Below are 23,474 nucleotides of genomic sequence, written 5' to 3' on the forward strand. Positions count from 1 at the left end.
TGTACTGAGCAACAGACGTCGAACAGGTCGGCCAAGGAAAACAACAGTAGTTGATGACAGAAATATCGTGACAGCTGGGAAGAAACCACCCAAAACATCAGTAAGTAACATCACCAACGACTTCCACAGTGCAGGGGTGAAGGTATCACAATCCACTGTTCGAAGAAAACTCAGAGAGCAGAAATATAGAGGCCACACCACAAGATGCAAACCACTCATCAGCAGGAAGAATTGGAAGGCCAGATTGAAATTTGCAAAGAAGTACAGAGATGAGCCGCAAAAGTTCTGCAACACAATTTTTTGGACTGATGAGACCAAGATTAATCTCTACCAAAGTGATGGAAAGGCCAAAGTGTGGAGAAAGAAAGGAACTGCTTATGATCCGAAGCATAGAAGCTCATCTGTGAAGCAAGGCTTGTCATGGCTTGGGCGTGCATGGCTGCTTCTGGAACAGGCTCATTAATATTTATTGATGATGTAACTGCTGATGGTAGCAGCAGAATGAATTCAGAGGTGGACAGAAACATTTTGTCTGTCAATTTAAGGAGAAATGCATTGAAACTAATCGGGAGGAAGTTTATCATGCAGCAGAAAATGACCCAAAGCACGCAACAAAACAAAGGACTTCATCAGGGGGGAAAAGTGGAAGGTTTTAGACTGGCCAAGTCAATCACCTGACCTTAAACCAACATGCATTTCACCTCCCTAAGAGGAGACTGAAGGGAGAAACACCCAGAAACAAACAAGAACTGAAAGAAGCTGCGGTAAAAGCCTGGAATAGCATCACAAATAAAGAATGCAACAGTTTGGTGATGTTGATGGATCGCAGGCTTGAGGCAGTTATTGCAAGCAAGTGTTATGCCACCAAATATTAAATGTTACTTACTTTAATATTATTTGTTTCATTACTTTTGCTCACATAAGAATGCTGTGGTCTAATACAAACAGCGATATGTCCTAAGTTGAAATAAAAGCTGAAATTCTGAACTCTTGTCTCATACTCATCTTTTGATCTTAAACCCAAATGTCTTCAGTGAACAACAAAAACAAAGGAATTTGCTTTACCGGTCCAATACTTTTGGCGGGGAGTGTACAACAACATCCAACTTAGAAATGGTTTCCGTGCCGCTGTCCACACCACAGAGCTGAATCACCACCCAGTGTGGGGATTCATTTAGCCAGCCTATGGGGTCTGACAGTCGGAAAACAAATTATATGTGGGTGGACATGTCCCCAGAACACACAGCACTGAAAACTACTTCGGTTTCATTTTTGCATGAGCCGTTTGGTAAGCTCACACTGGTTTCACCTGAGGCTAGGTGTGTACTTACACCGGTACAACTTTTAAATCTCGGTACACATCACGTGTATTACAGAAAAAAACATAGCTTTTCCAGCCAAGGAGAGGTGGGAGAAAGGGAAAAAAATGAGCCAGAGGAAGGAGGAGCTGAACGAACACACACATACAAAAATAAAATACCAACACGCACTTTCACACCCGAAAAATGAAAGGTCTGACATGCTCGAACACGCTCTCGTGTGTAACGTTAGTACAAGCTGTGAAACACACAGCAGAAGCTCACAATTACACATGATTTAAGATTCTCGTGTATGCTACACAGCAAGTAAACTTAGCTATCTTAACTTTGTTTACGTTATTTTGCTTCGGTTGAACGTCTCTTTAGTGTTGTGTTCGAAAGGAAAAAGTTAATGTTGTGTTATATAGCTAACAGGTGTCCCTCTACTATTACCTACAAACAACATTTTGTTAATGACATTGCTAACGTTACTAGAGTTTCGTGTGCTGGGTAGATATCACCCTAAAGCTAGCCTAACGTTACGTTAGCAAAACGAGAACAAGGTAACGTTAACGTTTATGAACACCACGTACCTTACAGTATTTGATGCGGTGTTCATCTATTTCCGTAGTTCCAGTGGGGATATTTCACTCTACAGCCTTTAAACTGTCAATACATTGAATGTTTCCCCCGTTTTGGTTCGAACACAACCCCCGAAACCCCCAAACTGTAAGTGTATTTTCTTGCTGCCCGGCGTCTGTCAAGTGACTGAAGCAGGAAACATCAACCTTTCCTGGCCGAAGAAAGTTCCAATGAAATTCGTCACGGGACCTCGGAGCTGCAACCACCACCAGGAATACATCAGGGTACTTCCGGTACTGCATTTCAAAATATAACCAGAAAATAAAGAAAACACTGCAGGTAGCAAAGTGGTGGGATGTTTGTACATTTACTCAAGTACTGTTTTGCGGTACTTTACTTGAGTATTTCTATGCCACGCTACTTACATACATCTACATTTATACTAGAACAGATGTGGGTCCCAGTTACTTTAAAGGTGAAGGTTTTAATACAGGCTACAAAACGATCAGCTTGAATGATGATGCATTCATATTTATCCATCAATAAGCTATTATTAATAGTGGTGGACAAAGTACACAAATCCTGTACTTGAGTAAAAGTACAGATACCCTTGCTAAATATATTACTCCACTAAAAGCAGAAGTCTTCAATTTAAATTTCTATTTGGTCCAAAGGACAAAAGTACGTGCTTTAAAAAAAAGTAAAAGGTATTATTAACAATCTTATGTATGTCAAGGGTTGCTGACATGACAAACAGAATTAAAAAATACAGTAGGCAAACTTTCCTATTTATTAAAAAATGGCATTCATTATAAAGAGTTTCCCCTTTCAATAATAATTCAATAATTCAATAATAATTGTGTGTGTGTGTGTGTGTGTGTGTGTGTGTGTTCGTGTGTGTGTCCGCGTGTATGTGACAAATAATTTCATATATAATATTATATCATTTGGAGCATTGGTTCTTTAGGTACATTTAGCTGTTCATACTTCTGCACTGTTTACTTAAGTAATGCAGGACTTTTAAGTATTTTTTTATATTATGGTATCACAACTTTTACTTAAGTTTAAAAATACGTACTCCACTAATGATGGCTGGATCAACCCACTTAGGTTCACTGCATCAATGTATCAGAATCAGAATCAGAATCAGCTTTATTGCCAGGTATGTGTACACATACGAAGAATTTGACTTAGATGATTAGATTACACATTGCTCACGATGTGCTTACTCATACAATAATACAATAACACAATAATAAAATAAAATCAGACACAGGCAACAGTGTAGACAACACAAATATACACACTATGAACAAAAAACAATATAGACATATTGACAAATAGTGAATTGAGAAGGTGCATGTACATGTAGGTGGATGTGATATGATGCATACATGTGTGATGCATATGTACACATGTACACAGTGCGATGGAGCATAGTGCAAAGGATGCTGGAATAAATATGTATTGGAGGAGATATGTACTTGAGGTAGGTGGATTTGGTATAGAGTATATACAATGACAATATAACAGTATATATACAGCACTGAAATAGAGAATAGTGAATAAATAATGGTAGTAACCAGTAAACAAACAAGTAACATGTAACATCACTCTGTGCATTGTGTAGACCTATATATCTTGTCATGTCACAGTCAAGTACACAAATTAAATTGATTTATATTCAACATGTATAATTAAATAATTAAGATATTTAAAGACACAGGGCTCATCTAAGAGGGGAACTCACAATTATGTAATAATGTAGAACCTGTTTAAAGGCACCATCTACATTGCCTTGAGGTAAATTGTAATTTGGTTGTACATATACCAAAATATATTACCAATACCAGTAAATTACCAAAAACCATACACACAACGAACCTCTCATGGGGCCCTGGGGCATTTGCCTACTTTCCCTAGCTGGTAATCCACATTACCAATTCTACACATTTCCTTTTGCTCTGTAAAAGGTGGTTGGAAGAGCTTTCCCAAAAGAGTAAGTTAAATATAAGTAAAGTCTTAACACGTTAAATTAGTTTAGTATTATAGTCTGTAGTATTTGTATAAGGAAGATCTTTACCTAAGGAATAGGTTAAACATAATGGAAGACTTAACAAATTGAACTAGGCTAGTTTAATTTTGTAGGTTCTAGTATTTGTATAAAAAGACTATGAAAAATACAGTTTGTTTTGAAAGGCTTTTGATTCTTCTCCTATGCCTATCTAGTATTATAAAACGTTTTTGTGATTATGCTTCACCTAATAATTTGCTTTGAATTGACAGAATTCATGCTTTTATTTTCAGCATACAAACAAATTTCCGGTCTTGTTGTGTGTGCTCTTCTTATGTACAGTCTATGGGTTTGCTTAACACATGTACTTTTTTTCTCTGCAATACCAACATTGAGAAGTGAAACAGTTAAACAGTGTCACCTACAGGTAAAATGGCAGGACCTAAAATCCCCCCAAAATATCCAAACTCTAGTTGGACCCTCATAAAAAAATAAATGAATAATAAAAGAACTAGGAATGATTAATACAATATTATCATCATGACTACGTCACAATTATGATAGGCTACAGTATACTACTATATAATAATCAATGAATTACAAGTGACAAGTGTGAGATAATATCTAAGAATTATGAGATACTTCATAATTGTGGCTATCAAAAAGCAACAATTATGGTTTGAACTTCATGTAGTCCATGACTGTCTAGAATGCATACAGACGCATTGCACCACTTATCCCAAAAAAAAAGGTCCCGAGTCGATCACCTGCTTTGAGATGACGAATAATAACTAGAAATGTTATGATTGATATAAATCAATAATGCCATCAATAGAAATGTTAATATGCGCCAACATATGAATAAAACACATTTTCAGAGTTAAATGTGTTTTTGGCTTTCCATGAAACCAACAGGATTTTGTCCACAAGGTGTCAGCAAAACACAATTTAAAGAAGCTGCAGACTGTCCTGTGGACATGCAAGAGCTGCCTGTCAAAGCGAAAGGAAATATTGTATCTATGCCAGAGAGTGAATGCTATAAATATTCTCTATTGCTTTTGTCTGAATCTCTGAACATCAAGCCTTCGTTGTCCTCTAACATGATGCAATTATTGTGTGAATCATCATAACCATTAATATCACTTACAAGACACCACAATGAAGAAATGTCAATTCCAAGGCATTGGCCTTAACAGTATAATAAATTCACAATGCGTTCCAATGTAGATGTGCATAATCTGTTAAAAAATAAGCTATATTTCATGTGCAGTGGAGTTATCTGCTCCTATGAATACCTGTTGCTAAATATTAACAGGGGACAACATTAGAGATTGAATTGGCGCTTACTCCAGTGAAATTGTAGGGCTGGGAACTCCTTGAAACCCCCTCAAGGGCCCCCGAAAGTCCCCGCACCCCACTTTGAGCCACCGCCGCCTTGATGAAAAGATCCTTTCTGATGCAGAGGGTGACAGCACAGTTGTCTAGCATAACGCCCGCCTCCACAACATGTCAACCAATAAATCTAAACCTCCTTCCAGTTTGAACCAATAATACGCGAGCCTCTCCTTAATCTTGCCCAATCAGTTTCGAGTACCGACTCCTCTTTTCACAGCCCCCGTGTCTGACCAATCAGGAGCGAGGCCGCCTGCGCAGATGGGCTGGGCGCGAGAATCGGCGGGATGGACAAAAATCATAACGCCGAACAGACGTACAGACAAGTGAGATAGAAACAGCCCGGACAGCAGGCAAAGAAAGTGATGTGTTACTCTCTTCTACTTTATATCGGCTTTTATTTTGTGATATTGCCTTTTCGGAAACAAGTCCCGGAAGAGGACACAGCTTACGCGTTGCTTTGGAGAAATGTTATCGACGACGAATAAGGCTTCTACAGAGAGAGCGTAACTTTAATGTTATGGACTGTATATTAAGTTAGCTCACTGGCTAGCCGAAGTGTGCTAGCTAGATGCTTCTCAGAGGAAACCAGCGATGACTGACAGCGATTTCTATGGATAAACATCTATTAATGTGGGATTTTGTAAAGCTGCCAAACACAGGTTCGTCTTTGAAAAGGTTCAGTCATCCTACCGACTGTCATGGACAACGTGAAACCCCGCAGGTGGGTCTAAGCTATAATGCTGTTTCACCATCTGTTCACAGTCACCAGTGCTTCTTTGCACTTCTAGTAAAAATAACTAAATAAGATTGATTTTAGTCATGATTATCGTGATAATACAGTGTGAGCATTCACACTGCATGAGTTTTATCTTTGGCAGCATGACGTACAATGCACGTGCACCTGCAGTCTTGCTGTAACAAGGTCCATCTACTGGAGTACCAACAATAGATACTTGATAATTAATAGTTAATAACCTACCTCTCCCAGTAGCCTGAAACATGTACCGGGATAGTGATAAATGTGCTGGAGACTTTAAGTAGAAAATTATTGATTCTAAATCCCTAATCACTATTGTTTTGTAAATGTTGTTGCAACAATACAGTTTAACCTGCATAATAGTTTGCTATGCGACAGAGGCGCAGCCCTTTGTCAGACAGCAGTTATGCAACAGCACCATACACAGATAAAAGTAGCATCAGATAAAATGTTTTCCATCCAAACATTTGTATTATCTGGTCTTCATGGAGGACTGTGTTTCTGCCAAGAGAGACAAAATGTGAATGGGTAAAAGTAGTCCAAAGCCCTTCTTTGTTTTTCAAAAACCCTACCTAAGAAAGTACCTGAGAAAACAAACAGATGTGCTGGTTTGTGATTAGACTTGATAAGGTATACTGACCCGTTAAATTATTCTTTATTGACATACATAGGTGCAGAGTAATAATTATGTTTGCAATCAAGTGTAATAATTATTTATAATAAAAACACAATTAGTGGTGAAATGAGAATGATGAAAGTGAGTTAACTGATTCCTTAGTCATATATCAAGCTAAATTGCCAAACATTTGCTTGTTTCATTCTCAGTTTTATCTCATTCTAAAATAAATCTTTGGGGTTTTGGGTGGACGAAAAGAAAATATGTGACATTGGTCTATGGGGAATCGTGATTGGTATTTTTTTACTATTTTCGGGCTATTTTATAGACCTAAGTAAACATTTAATTAAAAAAACAATCAACCGATAAACCAACAATGAAAATAATTGTTAGTTGCAGCTTTAGTGATGCCTGCATTAAGCTTGAATTAACTATTGAATTAACTGTTTGTCTCATGCCCACCACATACTCCTCCCTGTGTTTACATCTGGAGAGAGATGGGTGGGTCTTTCGCAATTAGAGCAACTTAGGTTTTGACTTGGGGACCCAAATCCTGTATTTTACAGTATCCTATTTATTCATTATGACCAATGAAATATTACTAATGCAGCAAACTCTGATGACGAATGTTTGGTGCATTGGTGTCTATTTGTTTTACTGCCACTGAGGCGTTCAGCTGATACTACAATTGTTCCTTTTGAAGCACATTTTAATGATATTCTTATTATTCCAAAGTGGGCAAATAATGTGTTAAACAAAATGCGAAGAGGTTACTAAAGTCTGCATGTTTTTTTAAACTTTCTGAACAACTGGACCGTTAGGACTTTGCTATTCCCCTGACCACACCCCAGAGCACCGCCTCCTCCATCTCAGTGACACACACACACACACACACCTCTTGAGGTGAAAGAGCCTGTTGATGTGGGATCGCCCCTTTTCCTCCAAACCCCTCACACCCCTCCTTCCTGTTCAGCCATAGGTTCAGACTCACTTCCCCACTTCTCTTTGCTCTGGTGGGGGAATCAGGCCACGCCAAAATTCAATTGCAATGTTCAAGTTTCCACACTGAAGAAGACCTTTCAAACGCAGTCTGGCAGGAGACCCGAGGAAAGCACTGTGTGTGTAGTAAAGTGTGTGCATGTGTGATCGTAAAGGTCTGCTGCACAGCAACAGCTCTTACGAACGGATTACTTAATTTCTCCTACATTTATTAAACTCTTCTCCATTGGCACAAAGAAAGTGTTGCCCAGCAGCAAGTTTTATGGGAACACAAAAGTACAGTGCTGCCTGCCAGCTTATTGTGTCAGTAGAGAGGAATTTTGTTTTCTTGTATGAATACAAGTTGTTTCTTTCTTTCCTTTTTATTCTGACATAGTTTTGCCAAAAGCTGGTGGTCCTCTAAATCTCTAAAGTGGAAGTCCTTTTGTACCCTTACACTGTTATTATGTCTCACATTGAAACCCACCCGTTTGACAGTCCTATTCCTGTTTACATTTTTTAATTGATCTGTTATCTGAGTGTATATACTGTCTGGCTGCAGTGTGAATGCAATATTTGTGATGCGTCAAAGCCAATGCTGTAGTATTTTTTTAGTTCGTTATCATCTATCACCTATAGTTTGTCACTTTTAGGCTAAAATATTCTGAAAGCCTCTTGTAAGTGTCATCCATGGTTTTGTGTTTCCTTGTATTTCCTTGTCTTGCTTGTTTTGACTGTGACATTGAAAGAGTAGTTCTAGGAACTACCCAGCTCGTTAAGCGTTTTGTACCTTTTCCTAGTACTCTCCTTTACACATGAGAGCATGTGCATTGGCAGGATGTCCTTTACAAGTAGAGGGATTTGCATGTTTGCATTTCCTTAGGTGTATGTTTTTAAAACTAATCAGGATACAGTTTTACTAAGTGTTTGAAATCCATTATAGAATGATAGAAACTAAAGTACTGATACAGGTGACTGCATTAACACTCTCAGTGCAATACCAGATTTATATCACTGTTCCTGCTTATTCCTGACCTTATAAAGACACGTTTTGGCTCAATTTATAAAATCTGCTCTTCTTTTACTCCCTTTCCACATTATTTTTTAGCAATGATGAGGATGAAGAGCTACACTCCACAGACCCAGAGAGTAAAGACAAGAGCAAAGATAAAAAGACCCTGTGCAAAGTGAAGTGGTCCCGAGATGAGGTGAGTTTATCAGAGGCACAAGCAAGGTCTGAACTTCAGGGGGGTTTGTGGGTTATTTGAGTGCATGAAATGGGGACTTTTTTCTGCATGAGATGTGGATTTTATCTTGCAAATAAGGAGGGGTTTAAGTGTGTGCTCCACACATCTTAGGGGAACCTTAATAATTACTGTTATTTTATTCATTAATACAATGAAAGTGGACAACATGCTAATGTAGATGATGGAAGTCCCTCAGGAGGGATATTGTTTTCACTCTGTCTTTTTTTTCCTCCCCTCTTCCCAGGATGAAAAGCTGAAAAAACTTGTAGAGCAGCATGGAACTGACTCCTGGAAATTAATATCTAACTTTGTTCAAGTAAGTATGTAATGTAATGTGTCTGCATTGTGTAATAAGAGTACTGCTTTATGCCACATTTGTTCATTAATTAAGCTCATAATTAACAGCATTCCTCAATAGGATGTTACTAACAGTGATGGGAAGTCATGGGTGCAGTGACTGGCGAGGCTGATTTATTTCCCGCTGTTAGGAGTAGGTGTAACTGTGAGGTGTGTTGTAAGGAGGTGTTGTGCCTTGTGCCTCTGTCACAGGGGAGGACAGATGGCCAGTGTCAGCACCGCTGGCAGAAGGTGCTCAACCCAGAGCTGGTCAAAGGACCCTGGACAAAAGAGGAGGATCAAAAGGTAAGAGGAGCTGGGAGTTTCCTTTTCTGGCTAGAAAGAGGGATCACAAAATAGGTAAATGATAGGAGAGACAGAAGGAAGCTGTGGTGAGTGTGGAGAGCAGCTTAGTCTAAGTGAAAGAACACAATAGATGCCACAATACAGAATGCGGTGTATCTTCTACCTTCAGACTAAAAGGGCTGTGCACATGCGCAAGCTTACTTCCCGCTAAAACTGTCTTTGCCTTCTTTTTTCACAAAATAAATGCTCCACTACATCATGCCTAATAAAACACAGACTTTCCAAGTAACTAGTTGAGAGCTCAGCCCTTCTTTGTACAGAGTGAAACTCTGATATCTTTCCCGGCTCCGGGTTGAATAATGCATTCCTTAAATGGGTCGTGATTCTTCAAGAATGGCGTCTCATTCCTCCAACATCTTGGCATCATAACAGAAACACAGACCTCTCAGTAACAGCCTGGGCTGCCAACGATGACATCACAACATTTTTCCACCTTGAAAAAGCCAAACAAGCTGTGCTGCTGCTACAGTCAAAGCTCTCTAAACACAAGCACTGTTGTTGGCTATAAATGAGAAAAGTAGAAAGATGTGATTTCCTATTTTATGCAAACTTGTAGTTTGAAATTAATCCAATTAGGCCTTACATTAAATGAAAGAAGAAAGCACTACTAGAATATGCAGCAGTATACAGATTATAATTTTCTGATTTAGAAATAAAAACTGTCTACTAACGATCCCGTCTTTGGGGATGTTTGTGTAGGTTATTGACCTGGTACACAAATATGGCCCCAAGCGTTGGTCGGTGATCGCCAAGCACCTCCAGGGGAGGATTGGGAAGCAGTGCCGTGAACGGTGGCACAACCACCTTAACCCAGAGGTGAAGAAGTCTTCATGGACTCAGGAGGAGGACCGAATCATCTATGAGGCCCACAAACGGCTTGGCAACCGCTGGGCAGAGATCTCCAAGCTTCTTCCTGGACGGTAATAGAATCTTGTGCGCACATTGCATATGTCTACTTCCAGTATGAGTCATGAAAACTGCTAAACTGTTACTGATCATCTCCCCAACAGGACGGACAACTCCATCAAGAACCACTGGAACTCCACCATGAGGAGGAAGGTGGAGCATGAGGGTTACCTGCAGGATGGCTCCAAGAGCTTCATTTCTTCTCACAGTGGAGTGAAGAGACGCCACCACAGGCCGTGTCCCACTCCAACAGAGCCCCAGCACTGTGATCGCAGTCCCCTGCCTATATCAGGACCCAACCAGGTCCACTTCCCTTCTGGACTCCACCCTATATGCTGTTTTGATTTCTTTTATTTGTTGTCTGTATTGCTTTTTATTTAAGCATGATTCTATGTATTTTAGATGGGGGGATGTCCTTATGATCCTCACAGTGGAAACTTGATGGACAATCTTCCAGATAATTCAGGCTTCTTACTGGTGAGTGTTTGTGGGGTTTTTTGCATGCTAGTGGGACAAACTTGTCACATTCTTTTTTTTTTTTCTGGACTTTCTGTAGTTATTCTTGGGATTGCTAACTCTGGGCTTCAAATCAAATACTAGAATGTCCTGTTATTTTCACCTAACATTCAATAACATTTAAAAGGGCGTCGATCTGAAATGCTCCCGTAAATATTTTATGTGTAAATCTTGTTTTTGTTTTGTCTGGTTTTCTTAACTTCTTCCTTTCCTCCTGTCCTCTCGACTTCTCCTCCCTGACGTTTGTTTATTTCAGCCATCCTGCCTGGATGATCCTGACAGAGAGCAAAGAATTAAGGAGCTTGAGCTGCTGCTTATGTCAGCAGAGAATGAAGTCCAACGACAAGTGCAGTGCAGAGGTCCATGTGTAAGAACACACTCTGAATGTGTGTTTGCATAGTCAGCATAGCCTGCGTGTGTTTGTAGCTTACATACACTGTAAAAAGTAAACTGTCATTTTTAATATTAAATCTTTTATTTAATTCAATATTGAGTCTTAAAATCAAATCAAAAAGAGATAAATAGAGAATATTATGAATTTTCATGAACCAGGTGTTATTTTCTACGCCTGACACTTAACACTTGTTTATTGAAAACTCCTATATCCTCAGCGAACTTTTCTTTAAGGAAAAGAAGATTTTAAGACTGAAGACTAAATGACTGTGGACTTTTTGCAGTGTATACATGTGAAAACGAGAATGGCACACATGTATGTGTGTCTGTAGCCTGATTTGCTGTAGTGTTGCTATAGTAACTACCTTCCCCATCTCGCTACTCATCCAGACTGGCCTGAAGCTGTGCTTGGTAGCCCCCCCCCCCCACTCCCCCACTCCCCACATTACCATCGTTCCAAACATGAACCTGCTCCCTTATCCCCTCCCGTCCTCACCCCCATATCCCACGCTCAGCCAGCAGTTTGAACCAAGCACTCTCCTCTGTCTATCCTGTTCCTGTTCTGTCTTTCACATTCAGTTCACTCCATTCATGTAATGTGTCATTCTTCACAGTCAGTTAATTGAATGATTGAACAGTGAAGATTGGCCTGATATGTTGTAGTATCACCAATAGGGGTGTGACGATATTTCTTGTTGAGGTGAAAAGCTGTCTCATGATATCAGCGTGATGGAGTCTGATGGTGAAATTAGCATAGAAGATGCCCCCCCGCCACTTTAAAATTGTTTGTGTGGCAGCATTTTGGGTACCCAGTGGAAAACAGTAAATGGCGATAGAGTGACAGACATGACACAAACAATATTTAAGCAACATTGAAAAATGAACCTGCATTGTTTTTCTTTTTATGACTTTCAGTCAAATAAAATACTATTTTTCCAGTCATATCTTTCACCCTTTAAGATTTCTTAAAAATGGTGGGAATTCTTTAAAGTCTTGTCTCATTCTCTTGGATCCAATATCGAGTTTCATATTGTCTCATCTTGTGAGCTAAGTATATCGTCACACCCCTAATCACCAATGTTTTTCACATATTCCTAGTCACAGATCATTTTATGCAAATTTACATCTCACAACATTAAGCAAACTGCTGCTGGAGCCAGAGATCTAACCCCAGTGGTCTCTCATCCTGCCCCCTCAGAGTCTGGAGCAGTACTGGTCCGACGACGTGTCAGATGACACACTGACCACAAGTAGTAGCAGCCTAGAGGAGCAAGCAGAGAGGAGGCCCTGGAGGGGCCCTGAGATCCCCCAGGGACCTCCACCACAGCTTCCTGTCTCCCCCAGCAAGTTCCTGGCTGTAGAGGCCAGCACTGTGCTCTCTACCCTGCAGACCATACCAGAGTTTGCAGAGACCATGGAGCTCATTGACTCAGTGAGTAACAGAAGGAGCACTGCGTAGAACAAATGTATCTCAGTATGAATTTGTTGACTAAAAGTCATGAATGTATTAAAGATCTACTGTAGATGTGTTTTGCTCTCCAGGACCCTGCTGCATGGAGCGACATGGCCAGTTTTGACTTGTCAGAGACAGCGACACCGCCCAGGCACAACCAGGCAGGCTACACCACGCTCCTGCAAGAGAGGACAATTGACAATTCAACGGGCTACACAGTCAACACTCAGACTGCCATCTCCTGCCATGATAAGAGCTGTGCTCCATTTGGTGTGGGCAGTGTCGCCTCCCTGACTCCTATCACCTCTTCCAAACCCACCCAGGCATCCACTGGGAGGAGGAGGAGAAGAGAGAGGGGTGAATCGTCTCCTTTGTGCAACAGGACCTGCTCCTCCTTTTTGGAAGATATCTCAAATTCTCCCAAGAAAACGCCCATAAAATCACTGCCATTCACCCCATCACGAGTAAATCTTTGTTTCTTTTTTCATTTCACCATAATCCTTGCCTCAGCTGACTACTTCCTCATAAAGTTGATATATTCTGTAGGTTGCATTGGTCATGTGTCTAATATGCTTTGTCTGTCTGTTTCCCCCAGTTCTGCAACATATCAGGGTCGGAGCATCTCAACCTGGATAACCCCGCCCTCACCTCGACTCCTGTGTGTGGACAAAGGTGTCTCCTCAACACGCCGCTCCAAAAAGAAACCACACTTAAGCACCAGAAAGAGAATGATGGGTAAATATACACACACACATACACATATGTATGTATGTGTATATATGTATATATATATATGTGTATATATATATATATATAAGCAGTACACATCCCAAAAGAATTGGCATAATAGCCAGAAACTTGCTATGCTTTGTGGAAATTTCTATCTTAATTTAATGGGATTTTTAGGACAAGAGTACTCTGTGTATAATATTCTTTAATTACTTTGTAGTTTGCGGACCCCCAAATTCCGTAAAACAGTCATGAGTCCAACCCCAAGGACACCGACTCCCTTCAAAAATGCTTTGGCTGCCCAGGAGAAAATGCATGGGCCACTGAAGATGGAGGTAAGAGTTAAAATGTTGCTGTGAACAATTTACCTTTGTACTTACACACTTCATACTTTTATTTAACTGTATTTATGATATCTTTCTTATTTTGTACAGTATATGGCTGTATGATCTTGTGTTTATATGTGTGTGTGTGTATGTATGTGTCCGTGCTTTCCAGCCACAGCCATTGGCATTTCTAGAAGAAGACATTCGAGAAGTTCTGAAGCTGGAGACTGGAGCGGACATTTTTAACAGAGCAGACGTCCAGCCAGACTACAGAGCATGGAAACATAATGTATGTGTAGCAGGCACACTTCTTTTGCAGAAAGAAATTAATGAACTATACAAACCTGCTCTCTGTTATCTGAAGAAACAAATACACATATTACACACAAATACACACATTTTTAAATTTTACTTAACTCAATAATAGTACGTAACTGCAAACTACAGCTCTGTCCTTTGATTTTAGATTGATGGCCCAGCTAGAAAGGTGCGTAAGTCTCTTGTGCTGGACCCCTGGGGCAAAGACTGCCTAAACATCCAACTCTTCCAAGAGCAGCTCAACAACACACAAGTAAGTCACAATACTGGTTTAAAATCATTGGTTCACATCTTGTAATTGGATGAGCAAACTAAGTCAGTAACTACCACTGATTTGTACAAGTGTAGGTCATGTAACCCCTAAAAGAGCTACTCAGTCGCCAACAATAAGCAGGCAAATGTTGAGCCTTAGACATCACTGTAAAATGTTACTTGAAATAAATTTCTAATAATAGATACTGAATTATATTCAGCATCGTCATCACTTGTATTTTTAATTGAGCTACTCCATTTATTGAACCTTATATTGCAGGTGCCAGATGAAAGTTTACTGACAAACTCTTCACTGATCACCACAATCCCTGAGCGAGAGGAGTGTAGCCATTCTTTGACTTCCGGCCGAGAGGATCCCCCATTAGTCCCCGTTCAGCCTCATCGCTTTACCAGCCCCCGGATGAAGAAGCTTCTTGCTTCCCACAAAGCACCAAAGCACTCCACTCTACAGGTACATGGTCTTTAAAAAAACAACAACGATGACGTCATGTGCATAAATGTTTCACTTCGTATCCTTAAAGTCTAACAAACCTTGACTACCTTCCTCATAAAACATTTGCAAATTTGCATTTACATCCATGTGTACTAGCTTGAAGTCTTCTTCCCTGCCTTTTGTGGTGCATTGTAGCATATCTGAGCGTGTTACTGCCACCTGTAGATCAGTGGAATAGTGTGAAAATCATTTTCACAGTGTTGTGCAGAATGAAGGGTAGGCTTCTTTGTCAGCCACTGGTAATTGTTGATTCCCTTATCTGCAGGTGAGTGACTGGGAAGCAGTTGTTTATGGGAAGACCGAGGACCAGCTGATCATGACAGAACAGGCACGTCAGTACCTGAACCCTTACCCGTCATCTGGCTCTACCTCAAGGGCCCTTGTGCTTTAAAGCCGTCCCCTTGCTGCGCAGGCAACACTACTACGCCCGTCCAACAACTAAAACCTCCACTGAAACCTGTAAGAGACAATCCAGTGAAGACAAATGATTTTCTTTTTCTTTTGAAGCAGAAATACCCCGCCAAGGACGTCCACAAAAAGGCACGGCTGCTGGTATTGTTTTCAACACATTTCTATGTCACTGGCCAAGTAGTTTTGTTGTTCATAGATCTGTTAATACACACAACCTGGCAACGTAAAAAATTTTGTACAGATATGAAAAGGCTAGATTTTTTTCTGCACTAGACAGTAATGTTGAAACAACCTGCACATGAAGTAGGCGGTAGGAATAGTGTTTATTACTAGCAGTGGCTGCTTCTGAGTTTTATATTGTTAATATATATTGTTTAAATGACAAGAAACATTAATATAACGCTACTTATTGTTTATCTCCTCTAGCTTGTTTTGCTAAACTGCCCTATTGCTGTTATCCAAGAAAAAACACCTACATGCAAAATGTGTAGATTTGTTTTTGGCACCCATGTATTTTAAAATCGTATCATGGGTTTTTTTAACATGACACACACAGTATAATGTTAACCATTGCTTTTAAATTAGAGAAACAAAAAATGCATTTCCGTGTTGTTGTTTTTTTTGGTGACAGCAGTGTTATATTCCTGAATGCGTATCCACGGTGATGTGAAGTTTGAAATAAGAAGCTGTCAGTATTGCACTACTGAGTTGATTTTGCTGCTGAGAAAAAAAGGAGCAGTGTTTTTAAGGGCAAACTGGATAGCACTTGTTATGGGGTTTTATTTAAACAACACGTTTCCTTTCCAAGGCCATAGTGTCTGTCAAGACATTGGTTGAATGTATTTCATTGCAATGTAAGAACCTCAAAAATGGAAGGGTACCTTAATGTTTATTTCTGTTTGTTTTATTTATTATCTGACAGCTCTAAAGCTTAGATATTAATATAAAATCGGACACCATGAGTTTTTAAGAAGTTTAACTTTGCTGACAAAACAGTCTAAAAACCCTCACTTGCTCTAAAGCAGTTCCCTCTGTAATAGAGGATCAATGGTCACCGTTGCTTCACTTTTCATATCGTCAGTGTTCTACAACAAGCATTTGGTCAAGAAGGATTTATGTTTTATGTGAAGGCTGTAGGTTTTATTTATTTAATGTCTACTAATTTATTTATTTCTAAAAAGTTTTAAGAAAAATTATTGAAGAATTTTTACTGTCTTTTCTCTTTCAAAATCAGGATCGGGCTACCATTCAGTTTCATTACTCCAAGAAGAACATGCACTGCAACTAATTTTATGTTAATTTCTTTTCCTGATCAGGCAAGAACTAGCAAAGAATCATCATGTACTTGTATCTGGTGATCTTGTAACATAGAGATAGGTCATTTCTTTCCTTTGATTCCTTCAATTCTTTGATTGTTCTTCGCTATTAGGTAGCAGGACTCCATCTCCAACCTCTAATCGTAGACAAATTGCACTTTTTACTAATCATTTAATTTGTGTTTGTTCGTGTTGATCAGTGTTGGGCAGTTACTGTAATATTACTTTTCCCAGTAACTAGTAGTGTAACGGATTACTTTTCTAAAACGGTAATATTATTACAGTTACTAATCCAAGTAATGCTGCCTTACTGCGTTACTGAATGGGCCATCCTTGACGTGAGCGCACAACTGTGCAGCAGCTCAGCGGCACCAGACTTTGTTATTTCAGTCAGCTGTTAGCCAAAAAATAAAGAGATTATGAGGGTGAGAGGCGTTCTTTCCACAGCTGTAAGTAGTTACTGCCATTATTGTGTCACAGAGATTGTAAATTCTGTGCAACTAGCAAAAAGCTTTCAAACGTGAACAATTCTACATTTAAATATTGAAGCATCTGCTAAAGCAGGACAGTAACAAGAAACTTATAGAAAGACACTCCGGCAGCTACTGACAGTGATGCTAAGACTCGACGGGAGAGAGTGGTGTTATAGTAACGTTTTGTAAAAATACTGAACACTGCTCTTATAAATAGGCTACATGAGCAGAAAAATAGCTATTCAAAAGTTGGATTTACTTGCTTTACTTTTTTATTTCAGCCAGTGGCGTAAAGAAACGTCATGTTTTATTAAAAAAAAAACATACTCCTTGCTGCTGTTATGAATATGATATTAGTTAAAAAGTCGTGAGAGACTGCTTTGAAAAAAAAGCAGTGTTTCCCATAAATCAGTATATGGGATAATTGTCAATGCTGACCGCCACATATTGATTTTCAATTTTTTTTACTAGGTGTATTTAAAATCCTATTTGATTGAGGAGCTGTATTGAGGAGCATATATTCGTGCAGCACCTCCTCTCGCTCGCTTCCTCCTCCCCCTCTCTCTTTCCAGGCACCACAGTTATGGTGTCATTCTGTGGGCAACACTGGAAAGTAATATAGTAATTACATTTATCACCCAGTAATAAGTAAAGTAATATTACTACTTTTTGAAGAAGTAATAAGTAACTAGCAATTTCAGAGTAACTTGCCCAACACTGATGCTGATAATGTAGCTCTTGTCCTTTTTTTTTTGTGTGTGTGTGTGTGTGTGTGTGTGTGTGTGTGTTAGATGGTTGTCTCCCCGTTTTGTAATGAAAACTGACATTAAGATCATGCTGCTTGATTTTAACATGATTTCAACTCCTGTTCTGCAGAAATGTGTGCTCAGACACACTACATTAAAGCCTTACATTAAACTGGCAGATGGCTCTGGGAAAACAGCTAACACAGAGCGTAAATGCCTCCTGAAAGCAAGACCTCAAACCCCTACCCGCTCGCTCATTATTTGACACTGCTTAAGAACAAAATGCTTAAAATGCCATGTAAATATGCACATATTTGGGTGTGATTCTGAAGAAGTGTACTGCACTGTGCTTCCATGTTAACAGGCTGATTCACGTAACCATCCTGAAACAAACAAAAAATCTATAATCTGCTGAAGTAACACTAAAAGCTATAAACGATCTTCTTTGTATTATCGGCATTAGTGGATCCAGTATTAGTTATAATCTGGATTATCCTGCATTAGGCATTTGAGTGAGAAAAAGAAGGGAATCTTGTCAGGGAGATCAAGTGGAAAGATCAGGAGTATACAATACACAGCTCTAAAACAGAAAGACTAACATCCACATAAGACAAGTGTATTTGAATCTGGTGGCTGAGATGTGTCGAATCTGTATATTATTGTGTTTTACGTTCTGTTTGTTGGTTTGACTTGAGTTTGTACAATTCATTCGTCCAAGTTGATAATTTTGTATGTTAACAACATTTGGCCGTGTAACAGCATAGGTTTTGAGGGACAAGTACATACACAGGATAGCAGCAGCTGTTATATACTACTGTAGTTATGCATGAGCAATACACAAGATGCTGGATTTGCTTTAATTGACGAGGTGAATCACAGATGAATACTCGCTCTATATTTTGTAGCATTTGAAATCATAACCAAGGTACCATAGAAATCCTGCCAACTGTCTTTGTAACCATGTACTTAATTTGTGAAAAAAAATAAATGCATATGTTGAATGACGAGTGTCTACATTTTTCCATGTGTTTGAAATTCAGCAGAGTTTTCTCTCTCTGCCAAGAGCCGCTGTACAAATTGTGTGGGTTACATGGTATTTCCCAAGTAATAAAGATTTCTGATGATCATTTAGATTTTCTGACATGCTCACAGCAGGCATAGCAACCTCTTGAGCACTTGCCAAAAACTGATTCCTTGAAAGCCATTTTCTTGAGGGAAGTGGAAATCCTTCACCGTTAAATCGTATTGTGATGCTTATCCCCAGGTGGTGTTGACAGCCATGCAGGTGAAGTGTTTGCTCTGGGGATTTACAGCTGATAGTGGTTTAGCTGACCCCCTGTCATGTGTGTATGTATATGTTGGGATGCTGTCAACTTGGCCTGGGGACCAGGGACACGAGCCCCCTCTACCAGAACAAGAGGCCTCTCCACAGGGTCAGCTGCTGGCCCTAAAGGGGCCCACTCACCCATGACTTAATGCCCCCGGGCTCCTTTGTCCTCGGGGCTGTTGGTTTTACAGGCCCATTCACTCAATTGCCCCCCAAATGGAGGGAGGCAAAGAACGTGACGACTTGTGCTGAAGGAGCAGCAGTGCACATGCATACAAACAATGTGCACATAAACACATGGGCACCGCATGCACGCTATGTCCACTTAATCAATCTGTCCTCCCTTTGCTGTTGTTCTTGTACAAGAGGGTCTTTTGTTCTTGCATGACCCGCACTGAGAGTTCAAAGATGTCAAGGACCTTTTGCCTCTTAATTGGTTATTGGCAGCAGCCCCTACCCCTCATGCTTCATGCATGTATTAAAGGAAAGCAATTATTTGATTAAAGTGACTTACTGACATGTAGACACATACCTCGGAGTAGACTTGTTAGATGTACAAAGCTGTCATTGTGAGATTTATTAAAGCTGATTTATATTTTCCATCTTTTTATTTGACTACACTGTAAAACTTGACATGCCAAAGTTTGCACCACCGATTTTTATTATCCAGTGCAGGTCGGCCCAGTATAGCTCCAGTCATTGCGTTAGCCATTAATGGCATGTGTTCATTTTTGTGTCTACCTTGTACACTGCAGACATGAAACAGAGCCTACAGGCGTTTAACCAAATCTCCCCTGCCTTCTTCCTCTGAGCACACACCCAAAAAGCAAACACACAACACACACACACAAACACACACTGTTTGCCTTTGTGTATGCTAGACAGCAGATGGCAGTCCATTATTGGGCTGACAGAGTAGTCATCTGGCAGGCACCCTGTTACCCCCCCTCCCCCATTCCCCCCAAAGACACAGTACAACACAGCAAGGATTGGACACTTTTAGGCGGGAGAGTCCACAGCTCTGGGAGTGTGTGTGTGTGTGTGTGTGTGTGTGTTAAAATTGGACCCTGGCCTTTCCTATATAGGTCACTATTTCCACTTGTGTGTGTGTCAGCACCGTGTGAGGTAAGTCAGGCTCCCACTTGTCTGGGGACTTGACATGAAGAAACACACACAGTGACCGTATCTATTACTTTATATGTATTACTTTTAACCACCTATAAGTGAGTCCCAATACACCACTTATAGGCACAGGTGAAAAAAGCAGCTGGTACCTTTAAGACAAGTGACATTTCTCCTTTTATACACCTCCTATTTATGCACATATTGTATATTAAATCTCATTAAGGGAAGTACACATACTATCTTTTTTTACGTCCTGTCATGTGTCATCATCCAAGGGGTCAGAATTTTAATGTGCAAGATTCTCAGTAATTCCTTTCCTGTATTTAAAACTGAGAGTCACATGCTGAAGATAAGCTGTAAACAGTAACGGCAGTTGAAAGGCCCACTCAAATATTCTTCTCATGAATCAGAGTTTGCTCAGAGCTGTCTCTTTGTAATATTTACACCCTTCCCTGTGCAAGACATGCAGCTGAAACACTGGCCCCAGAGTGACTGCCTCCTACAGCCTTTATTACAAAGGATTTTACAACAGTGAATATCAAACGGTGGGGGAGGAGGAGGAGTGTGTTTTCTCTATGGAGGTCAAGGCCAAAGTTAGGATTAGGTTTGGTGTTTGTTCCTCTGGAAGGAGGTAATCTACATCCCACCCTATAGAGATCCCACTATGGGGGCATGCTGGGAGGCACCACAGAAGAAGAAGACTACATGCGACGTCTGAGAGCTTTTATGTTGCTGGGGAAACCAGCACAATCCCTGGTCCTTTGGCAAGGCTTTCAGCAGGCCTCAATCACACTTCCTTTCGCTTGAGAGAGTTTTTCTCCCCTACTGCACTGTTAAATAAGGAGGGAGGCCCAGTGTGTTGAAAATGAACAGGAGCTGAAGTATGAGGTAATACACTCAGGCATGTTTCCACAGAAATAAAAAGATGGTAGCCAGCAAGGGTTTCCTGGTTTTATAATCATAATTGTTAATGTGCACATTAAGCAGCCAGATATATACATATTAACAGATTCACGTGAGCAGATGAAGTTGTAATTATATTCCAAAGCATAAGCCTGGCATTTGATCTTGCTGAAAAATGAGGCAGAAAACAGCAGCTGCTCAGCTCCCTGTACATCCAAACTTTCAGGCCACGCCCCCATTAGTGATGTCACATCAGGCATAGTCCATCAGATTTAATGGGCAAAACACCTTCTGTGACATCACTGATTCAGGTTTGGTCTCTTCCTTCTGAAAATGCATCCGAGATGAGAATATCTGATTAAGGTAACGAGTACCTGCCCACATCAGGATATTCAGGACTGGTGTTTTTATATTTTATTGAAGTTACTATGTTCACCCACATACTCCCCCAAAGCAGCCTCACCAAAGTGGACTCAGCTCAGCCACCCAGGACAAAGAGGAGGGCCTCTTAGTCGCCCTCGAAGGCCCCATTGGTGGCTCCCTGGCATTCACTCTTTTTCCGGCACTTTGACAAGATCCTGTGGAGCAGGCTTGGGGATCTGTGTGTCTGAGGTTGGGAGGCCACAGGCTGAGGCAGAGGGATCTGGGGCCTCCGCACCAGGAAAGGGCCCCTGCTCTCGCCTTGGCTCCCATCCAGCACCACTCCTCCTCCCCTCCCTCCTCCATCTCCTCTGCTCCCCCTCCTGAGTGCCTGCAGAATGTGTCCACTGGGGGACAAAGAGGAAATAACAAACACAAAGACCCTGTTTATTCCTCATGACCCAAATTCCTCTGCTAGCAGACAAGACAGGCATAAAGTTGTATGAGGGCTCTGTGTGGTGTGTGTGTGTGAGTGTACGAGAGCAAAGTTCAGTGGCATGCTGTCCAAAATAAATGCCCCCTACGGTCAAATAAACTGCAAGAGAGATACAGTATCCTATCAAACAATGTTTGTTGCAACACTGAATCAAACTGAACAAAAAAGTCATTTCATATTTGACAACCTATCATAAATATTCATCAAAAGATTTTGATTGCGTGGTCAAACATTTTCATACTGTTAGATGGAAAAGTACAAGGTATTTTCTTTCCCTCCTGCTCCTCTTTGGCTTTAATGAGATGCATTGCAGAGAGATGGGATTGACTAGCTTGTGTGTGTGTGTGTGTCTGTGCACTCCTGCATATATGTGTGTGTGTGTGTTTGGGGGGGGTGGGGGGGGGGTAGTAATCAGTGTGCTTTGTCAATTAATGAGGGACGAGAGAGGCCACCTGTTCAGGGGCGCTGGGCGGAGAGCAGTGGGATGGGATTTGGGGATGTGTGGGGGTTCGGTGGTGCAACAGCTGCTGGGTGCTGGGTGTGTGCTAGATGTGTTGATGTGTATGCATGCGTTTGTTGCGGGTGGGGGGAATATGTGTATATGTTGTTATGGCACTTACTTTCCATGTATACTGCGTACGCCTAAGTCGTTGTCCCAGGCTGAGCTTCTCAGAGATAAAGTCCTTCGTAGGGCTCTCACCTGAGAATAGGAACCATTGAGTGTGTTTGAGACCAAAGCGTCAAAACAGACATCCTGAAATAAGCTGTACACTTCCTCTGGCACCTTCTCTTATCTGGTACTTGTCTACTTGTTAAATCACAGTAGACACGTCAAACTCCTTTGATTTTATTTGGCCTTAATTTACTTCTTTAGACAGTAGCAGTGCAGAAATGTAAGTTTATTTATTGTGTTTGATTGAACATGTCTTCAGGACATGTTATGGTAAAAAACACATTATTATTATTAATGAATAATATAAATATCTTATTATATTAGATCAGATGTTTTATCTATAAGGACTTTGATTATATGCAACAAAATAAACTTATGACCAAAACATTGCCATTGAGAGCTTTTAAAATAGACATGAATAAGGAAGTTGGCGTTGTTGTTGTATAGTCCTGAAAAGTCTGCTTTAATGGTTAAGTAATTCTTTCTACCTTTATTGATATTGGGTATTCCAGTGATTTAAGCAAGGACTGACTTTTAGTCTCTAGCAGTGTTCAAGTGCTGAAAACACAATATACAACATTTCCCATAATGCAACTCAAATAACATCTTTGATCAAATGCCCACTTATTTCTAACACCACAACTCCAG

The 23,474-nt window shown here is 40.4% G+C and overlaps 2 protein-coding genes across 6 annotated transcripts in view; one reads left to right on the forward strand and one right to left on the reverse strand.

The window, feature by feature from the left end:
* sgk3 (serum/glucocorticoid regulated kinase family member 3) overlaps positions 1–2,115 on the reverse strand; it is a 13,434-nt gene extending 11,319 nt beyond the window's left edge. For all 3 annotated transcript variants that reach the window (XM_046067616.1, XM_046067631.1, XM_046067622.1), the window contains exon 1: positions 1,892–2,115. The gene's annotated coding sequence lies outside the window, so the exon portion shown is untranslated. The remainder of the gene's footprint in view (positions 1–1,891) is intronic.
* A 3,545-nt stretch (positions 2,116–5,660) lies between these two features.
* mybl1 (v-myb avian myeloblastosis viral oncogene homolog-like 1) lies at positions 5,661–17,925 on the forward strand. Of its 3 annotated transcripts, none has more exons than XM_046067336.1 (16): positions 5,661–6,010; positions 8,749–8,848; positions 9,132–9,203; positions 9,437–9,529; positions 10,289–10,509; positions 10,600–10,798; positions 10,898–10,972; positions 11,268–11,378; positions 12,603–12,836; positions 12,929–13,321; positions 13,453–13,592; positions 13,807–13,921; positions 14,085–14,201; positions 14,379–14,483; positions 14,763–14,954; positions 15,262–17,925. In XM_046067336.1, the coding sequence occupies exons 1-16, from the start codon at positions 5,988–5,990 to the stop codon at positions 15,385–15,387; spliced, it is 2,316 nt and encodes a 771-aa protein (XP_045923292.1). In that variant the 5' UTR covers positions 5,661–5,987; the 3' UTR covers positions 15,388–17,925. The 3 variants fall into 3 exon arrangements, with proteins under 3 accessions (XP_045923292.1, XP_045923299.1, XP_045923309.1); XM_046067343.1 differs by having other exon boundaries at positions 12,947–13,321; XM_046067353.1 differs by lacking the exon at positions 11,268–11,378.
* The last annotated feature ends 5,549 nt before the right edge of the window (positions 17,926–23,474 follow it).

The sequence above is a fragment of the Micropterus dolomieu genome, linkage group LG01 (genome assembly GCF_021292245.1).
Source record: "Micropterus dolomieu isolate WLL.071019.BEF.003 ecotype Adirondacks linkage group LG01, ASM2129224v1, whole genome shotgun sequence".
Classification (NCBI taxonomy): Eukaryota; Metazoa; Chordata; class Actinopteri; order Centrarchiformes; family Centrarchidae; genus Micropterus; species Micropterus dolomieu.

Bases quoted from the DNA above. Each gene is read 5' to 3' on its own strand.
- mybl1 (XM_046067336.1), top strand. From the start codon at position 5,988: ATGGACAACGTGAAACCCCGCAG. The intron at 10,973-11,267 runs GTGAGTGTTTGT...TGTTTATTTCAG, and splicing joins ATAATTCAGGCTTCTTACTG to CCATCCTGCCTGGATGATCC. The intron at 14,955-15,261 runs GTACATGGTCTT...CCTTATCTGCAG, and splicing joins CAAAGCACTCCACTCTACAG to GTGAGTGACTGGGAAGCAGT.